At 38.7% G+C, this 7,464-nt stretch overlaps 1 protein-coding gene across 1 annotated transcript; it reads right to left on the bottom strand.

Moving 5' to 3' along the window:
* Nucleotides 1-4,205: 4,205 nt before the first annotated feature.
* Nucleotides 4,206-5,342, bottom strand: LOC308419964 (serine/threonine/tyrosine-interacting protein). The gene has a single exon (XM_080915910.1). It carries the CDS (start codon nt 5,183-5,185, stop codon nt 4,514-4,516), a length of 672 nt encoding a protein of 223 aa, XP_080772036.1. The 5' UTR covers nt 5,186-5,342; the 3' UTR covers nt 4,206-4,513.
* Between the last annotated feature and the right edge of the window lie 2,122 nt (nt 5,343-7,464).

Here is a 7,464-nt window from a genome sequence, read left to right as displayed (position 1 = left end):
AAGAGCCTTTTCTAGTGGTTTTGTTTTGTTTATTTTTTCTGCCCTAAAGCTGCAGTTCTTTGGCTTCAATGTTTACCTGCTGCTCTGGGATATTACAAAACCCCCGGGTTTTAGAAAAATTACGATAGTAGCAAAGTTATCTTGTATGTTTCAAATAACAGCACTGCTCATCAGCACAGGCGAGTTGTTTGCCGGAGGTTTACTGGGTCCACTGCCTTCATCATGAATTTGTCTGCTTCTCAATTCTTTGTGTAAAGTGACACTTACCTCCCTGTTAAAATTTGACCTGCATTCAAATGGTCACAAACACAGAAGCCAAAACTGTGATTCTGCCCCATATATTGAGAATAATTTCAAAATATAAAATTGCCTAGGGTGTGCTCAGTGGTTGTAGGACTGTCTTCAAGCAGGTGTAGGACCCTGGGTTTTGTTTCTGTCTAGCACTGTAAACTCATTAAAATTCTACCTATTTCATCAAGGAGTGATTTGGGGCTATTTCACCAGCCTGTGTCATCTATCCCCAACCTCTGAAAGTATCTCCGCTTTTATTGTTGGGTGTGCACTATCAACCTGTTCTGCAAGGCCCCCAGAGCAATAGTTTGTTCCCGTTCCAAGCTACTCAAGACTCACTTGCCTCTCGGCAGCTCTTCAAAGGACTCCAAGTGTGAACTGATCTCATTCCATTCCGCATTCTAAAACGTTTCCATCTGTATTTTTACACGTTTTCCACTTTTCTCCCTTTGGCTTCCATGAATCTTAGAGCTGGATTTTGTTTGCCATTACAGCAATACGTACTTAGCTTCGTTATGAAGTTCTTGGTCTTTTTGTTTGCTAGTTTTGGTTTTGTTTAATTTTGAGATTTGAGATTTAATTATCTAGGGCCAGAGAGATTGCTCAGTGGTTAAGAGTATGAACTACTCTTTCAAAAGACCTGGGTTTGGTTCCCAGCACCCACACAGTGGTCCACAATTGTCTAAAACTCCAGTTTTAGGGGGTCTAATACCCTCTCCTCTCCTCCATAGGCACTAGGCACACACGTGATGTAACACACACACATACACACACACACACACACAACCGCTCACACAAAAAATGTTCATTCACATAAAATAAAGACAAATCACTTTTTTGTTTGTTTTACTTTGATTTTCAAGACAGAGTTTCTCTGTGTAGCCCCAGCTATTCTGGCACTCTCTCTGTAGCTCAGGCTGGCCTGGAACTCACAGAGATCTACCTGCTTCTGCCTCCTGAGTGCTGGGACTAAAGGTGTGAGCCACCACTGCCAGCAAACACATTGATCTTTTTTTTTTTTTTTTTTTTTTTTTCAGTGTTCACAAAATACTTTTAATACTTTGTGCCCAGGCTCGCAGCATCGTGCACTGTGACATTCCTATACATACATAAGCATTTTATCTGAGTACAAATGTTAAAGTAGAATAATGTAAGCAATGGCCTATACAGAGGTAAACAGACATGTATGTTATTTTTCTTGAATCATTGTGCTGCATAGTAAATTGCAATTACATGTCAGTATCATGTTACTGATTGAGAAAACACTTTGAACTGTGAGGTATGGTAGCTCCCTGTAAGAGAGCATAACATGTAAACCTGAATAGTTTGAGTTTTTTTTTTTGTTTTGTTTGTTTTTTGTTTTTAGCTGCCATAAATGGGAAAAACAAAATTATCCAGCACTTAAGACTCTAGAAACTTATTTTCCTAATAAAAATAAATAAAATCCTCGAGTAATTCTTAGCTATTTCCTACTATTTCCTCACTGGAGTGTTGTTGAATGGACAAAGGTACTGTAAACACCTTTGTGAAGTGAAGCTATGCTTTAGGATTGTGGATTAAACCAGTTATTAAAAAATATCCATCAGGTAACTGCTCATTTACATCAAGTTGACTTCCTAATATATACATCTCAACTTCATAATTCAAGATTGCACTTAAATACTTCTAATTTGAATTCCATAGTAATTAAACAATTAACCTAATGTTTTATTACAAAGGACATGCTTAGCATTTTCTGACATTACTTCTAGACTCAGAATATCTAAGTACAACCCTATACCCCTTCACATGAATATTCTGTTCTACAAGCGGTTGAGAGTTGGTAGCAAAATTATCACACTTGAAGGTTCGTACCTCAGAGCTGGTACAACATGTAATAGAAAATAAACTAACATAGATCAGTTAAATTAGGAGAAGACTCCCTTACCCACTCCAGTTTCCAGGATCTGTCTCAAATTTTCAAAATGGGGAATAATGAGGTTCCCCATGTTTTGATAAAAATGTGTAGTTTTAATTATGAGCCCAGCTTACATATTTAATTTTGAAATTGGGTGAGCATTCATACATCATTCAAGTTGTCTAGAGAATAAAGCATGATTGGATAAGTTTATCATGGTTGACTTACAAACATCACTGGAAACGGAACCTAAGACAGCTACTTTGTAAATGCAGAGGAAGAAAAGAAACTTGGAGGCTTCTTATGAAAGGACAAACCTCTTCTGTCCACATCAACTGTGCTCAACATGGTGGCAGTCCCTAGTGTCTGAGACTCCAGTGTATCATGCTGGATAGGCACTTTATGTGAGAAGAAAAAATGACAGTGGTCGGAATGACTGTCAATAACCTGTATTTTTGGATAGACTCATATTTAGAGGGGGAACATGTATTTTTATAAAACTTATTTAAAAAGTTATTTCAAATGTCTCATCTTGAAAAACCATTTTTTAAAAAATGGAGATTGCTTTAGTAAGCACAATTTCTGTTCAATGAGTCATAGATTATGGGTTGACTCCAAGAGAGATCTTTGTTGATCTATCTGGTGGTGATGTGTATACAGGAACTTTTGAATATCCAATGTAATGTTGGCTCTACTAGACCACCATGCACGTGACACAACAAAATTAAAAACAATACTGTTCTTTTATCTGAAAGATAGGAGACCGGATGGGAAACCAGAAGAGGATAGAGGTAACTATAATTCTGGTTTATATTCAGGCTCCCACTGTGAAGGACAAAGAATCTATACTGTTACTGTCATAACTTAAGTGTAACCTTACACAGTGCCTTAGGGTACCCTGGCAGTGTACCAGTGTCACTCTAAACAGTAAAGCACCCCGAAAGAGGACTGAGAAACGTGAATTATAAAGGAGCTGTGTGTTTGTGCTACCCTAAAGTCATCATATACAAAAAGTTAAAAACACTTCATCTGCACATCACACAATAGTAAAATGTTTTTGTAGAACAACCTTTATACATATAGACAAAAACATGGAAAACTGAAGACCATAACATGACTTTGCTAATGCAAATTATGGTGTAAATTTGAGTTATTTTAGGAACAAGTTAAAACAGTAATTTACAATACATTGAAGCTACCCACAAATTGCTTTCTCCAGTGGATAAATCTTCAAAGCAAAGCTGTCAGCTGAACCTCACAGAAGTAATACAATGTAAAATAGAAGTAAACGTGTCATTCCAAATAATTTACTTTCTTCAAGCATCGCAAATTTAATTTATGGTTTAAAAACAAATTACAGAAAAACAGTAACTTTTCATTGCTTTATATACTAATTTAGAAGTCATGAGGATTTACTTGTTTGTTGATGCAAGGCACTTTTCTTTTGGGGGTTTCATATTGAAGAAACAGTGCTACATTGGTTTGGTCTACTTTGAACCATTTTGGACAAAAGTTCTAAGAGCTAGGCAACTCTGAGAAGACCAAGTCTACATTTGGCTTTAACAGCAAAGAGAAAAAGTCATGTGGAAAATGTATCTGGTTCTAGAAAGTAAGACCTCTTTGATCATTACAACTTTTCTCATTTAGAATAAGGGAGGCAATTGGGAAGGAAGTATTAACTGTATTAACATTAGTAAAGTAGGCTAGTTGGTTAAAGTCATGATTTAAGATATGGGACCAAGAGGTCTAAAAAAATGGAAATCAAGTCACTGAATTATACTAAAAAAATGTGGACGAATTCTACATTTTGTTAATGTTTCTGTAAGAGGCTCCATCATAAAATTGAGCTGTAAAATTACTTAAAATGTAATATATATAACACAAAATGACTTTTTAGGAAACATTAGGAAATTTGTTTGTTATAAATTATCCAAAAATCTATCAACAAATCCCCTAGTTTGTATTTTGTTTAAAGTAATAACTTTGTATTATACAAATAAATTTCAAGTATGGAAAGTGCATTATTGCAATAATACCTCTTTGCAAGTCCAAAAGTCTTGGTTTATAATAAAACCATAAAGTTTTTTTTTTTTTTTTTTAAAGTAAACCCCATCACCCATCAGTGCCATCTACTGCAGAAGTCCAACATCCCAAAGTGTTGTTCAACAAGTTGCAGAGAAACATGTCTGGAAGCAATGTATAATTGAAAAGAAAGTATTTGTGTGTTTTCCATTTCTATTACCATCACCAGGATCCTCTCCTCTCTAGGTGGAGCTCACACCCATGTGACGTCAGCAATCCTGTGCAGTGAACGGTCCTCACAGGTCAGCCGTTCTGTGCGGTTGCCACTTGCATGTTTCCTAAGTCATCTTCTTCTTCATGTGTTCTCTTCACACTACCTGTGGTACCAGAATGAACAGATAAAGACCTTTCTATCTGGAGTGGTGACATCATCTGTATTGTTAATTTTGCTAAGTAGATGGCTTCATATTCCTGAAGTTGGTGGACAAATCCAGCATTAGGATTAATACAAAATCTCCTTTCTTGGACATAAGCAAATGCATCTCTGTACTTCATCCCAAATGTCTCCATGATGTATGCAATAACAAAGGCCGCACTTCTAGAGATACCTGCATTCCCATGGACAAGAACTTTTCCTCCATTTTGTAAGCTTCCATCAATAAACTCTTTTGTCATAGGGAAAAAACGTATTATGTTTTCAACTGGATTATCAGCAATATCCAAGACTAAATATCTAAGTAACTGTAGAAAGTTTGGTTTGATAAAGTTTGCTTCAATATTTTGCCGTATGCAAATTATATGTGTTATGCCATGTTTCTGCAGTATGGGTAGCTTGCTTTTCATAGCAGAAGAGTATGGGCCTAAGAACAATCCGGGCAAAACTTCCTGCATCTCTCGTCTCATAGGGTAAGTCCACTCCTCGGCGTCGTCTTTACACTGCGGGAGCGAGGGGAACTCCAGTTTCACGTCCTCCATGGTCCCAGGGCCCCGGCGGGTGGGCGCAGTGCACCCGGCCGCCCCCCCCCCCCCCCCGGGGCTGGCAGAGGCGACAAGGGAAGGAGGGCGGGCAGACGGCGGGCTGGTGCGCGGAGGGCTCACAGCGAGCACTCGCGGACCAGAGGGTCCGGGCGGCTGCGACAGGAAGGCAGAGGGCAGGGCGGTGCGCTGCCAGCCGCCATGCTGCGGCCGTCTCCCTCCCGCTAAACACATTGGTCTTAAACATACGTTTTATAAAGACACAGTTATCTGAACGTGTATTATACACTATGTGAAACTTCTCTTTGAAATAGGTGACATATAAGTTGTCAAAATTAAAATACCTTATCATTAAAACTCAGATATATGCCAGGCATGGTGGCACACCTTTAATCCCACTCGGGAGTCAGAGGCTGGTGGATCTCTGAGTTCAAATTCAGCCTGGCCTATAGAGTGAGTTCCAGGACAGCCAGGGCCACACAGAGAAACCCTGTTTCAAAAAACGAACAAACAAAATTGGGTATACTTCCAGAGAGTTAAATCTGATAATTTTCTTGGGGTATGTTTGGAGACTAAAAATCACTGTACATATATTAAAGATACAACCAATAGTTGTATCTGGATAATGTTTGATATGAATGTATAAGAAACCCCACCAGAAATGCTTTGCGATGCTTTCATTGTTAGCTCTTATTTTTAAGGACTTTGCACTTATAGCACACTGAAACTGAAATCAAAATGCCACCCAGCTTCTGTTTGATGTGTCCAACAGCCAGTTCTGTGTTACGTTTGGATAAAAATGCTACCACAGTATCTTTGTGGGGAGTTTGCTACTTTAGTCAGCTTTGTCACGTGAATTTTTACATAAACATTTAAACCACATCATAATCCTCATTCAGCTTTTACAACCATGTAGGCAACAATGTAACCTTGTAATAACTTCTAACCCCCATGTAATCCAGTAGTGTGAGATTTTATAGGTATATAAAATAGACCATGATAGTGTAATTCCATAAAGTCTAACTGTATTATGAATTTTTAAAATTACTATGGAATTCTATCTCATTTTCAGTTAAATTTATATGAAATTTCCAAAGAGATAAGTAATCATTACCATAAATTTGAGTAAAGCAAAAACAAAGAGGGGCTATAAAGGGTCAGCAGTTTACATGTATCTGCTTGGGTGGACTGTATTCAAATCCAAAGAACAGAATACATCTGGTATGAATTCTGTTTACTTTCTTTCCTTTTTTCTTTTTAACACTAAGTCTCTCTATGTAATCTTGGTTGGTCTGAGGCCAGGCTTGCCTTAGACTCACAGAAGTCTACCTGCCTCTGCCCCAGAGTTCTGGGGTTAAAGGTCTACGCTACCATGCATGGTTCTTGAATTCTGTTCTTTCAAAGGCTAGAATGCATCTCGGCATTCATTTCCTCATTCTCTCCCTGAAGGCTAGAGGACATCTTTAGCAGAAACTGAATTCCAACCCACACTTTGTGAATGCTACTGAATGTGGGCATTCATGTGCTCACTCCATGAATGAAGCCACTTACACTGCTTAATGTAATGAATGCTCCTGCTGCGGCATCTGGAAAGATCACAGCTCTGCTTCCAAAGTCACCTCAGCTGGCAGAAACTCATTGATCACAAGACCCCATTTTGTAGATCATGTCTTCTATATCATTTCTACTTTTTGATAGACACTGCATGTCCTGAAAACAAGCGTGATAAAGGTCCTGCACAACTGTGTTCTTGAAAAACTTAATTTTGTGTGTGTCTAGGTGTCTGGAGCAGAGTGCTTGTTAGGTTCTTCAGAGATATAAAAGTTTTAGCTTTTTTAAAAAAGCTTTGTTTATTATGTATACACCATTCTGCCTGCACATACACCTGCAGGCCAGAAGAGGGCGCCAGTTCTCATTACAGATGGCTGTGAGCCACCATGTGGTTTCTGGGAATTGAACTTGGGACCTCTGGAAGGACAGTCAATGCTCTTAACCATTGAGCCATCTCTCCAGCCCAAGTTTTAGCCTTTATGATTAGATCTGTTATGCTTTCCGAGTTATGGTCATCTTCCGCATAGCTCTGGGCATGGAATCCAGCATCTCACAAATACCCAAATCCAAGGATGCTGAAGTCCCACAGAAACTCTGGGAAAGAACAACTACTTAAAGCCCATCAGTGTCTTGAGTTTTGTTAGTCTTATTAGAAAATAACCCCTCACCCACCAACACCACCAACACCACCAACACCCACTCTCTTTACCCCCCCCCCCACCCCCACT

The sequence above is a fragment of the Micromys minutus genome, assembly GCF_963924665.1.
Source record: "Micromys minutus genome assembly, chromosome: 1".
Taxonomy (NCBI): Eukaryota; Metazoa; Chordata; class Mammalia; order Rodentia; family Muridae; genus Micromys; species Micromys minutus.
This window is presented reverse-complemented; position numbering and strand designations above follow the sequence as displayed.

Excerpts from the sequence above, each read along its gene's own strand:
- LOC308419964 (XM_080915910.1), bottom strand. The coding sequence starts at position 5,185 with ATGGAGGACGTGAAACTGGAGTTCCCCTCGCTCCCGCAGTGTAAAGAC.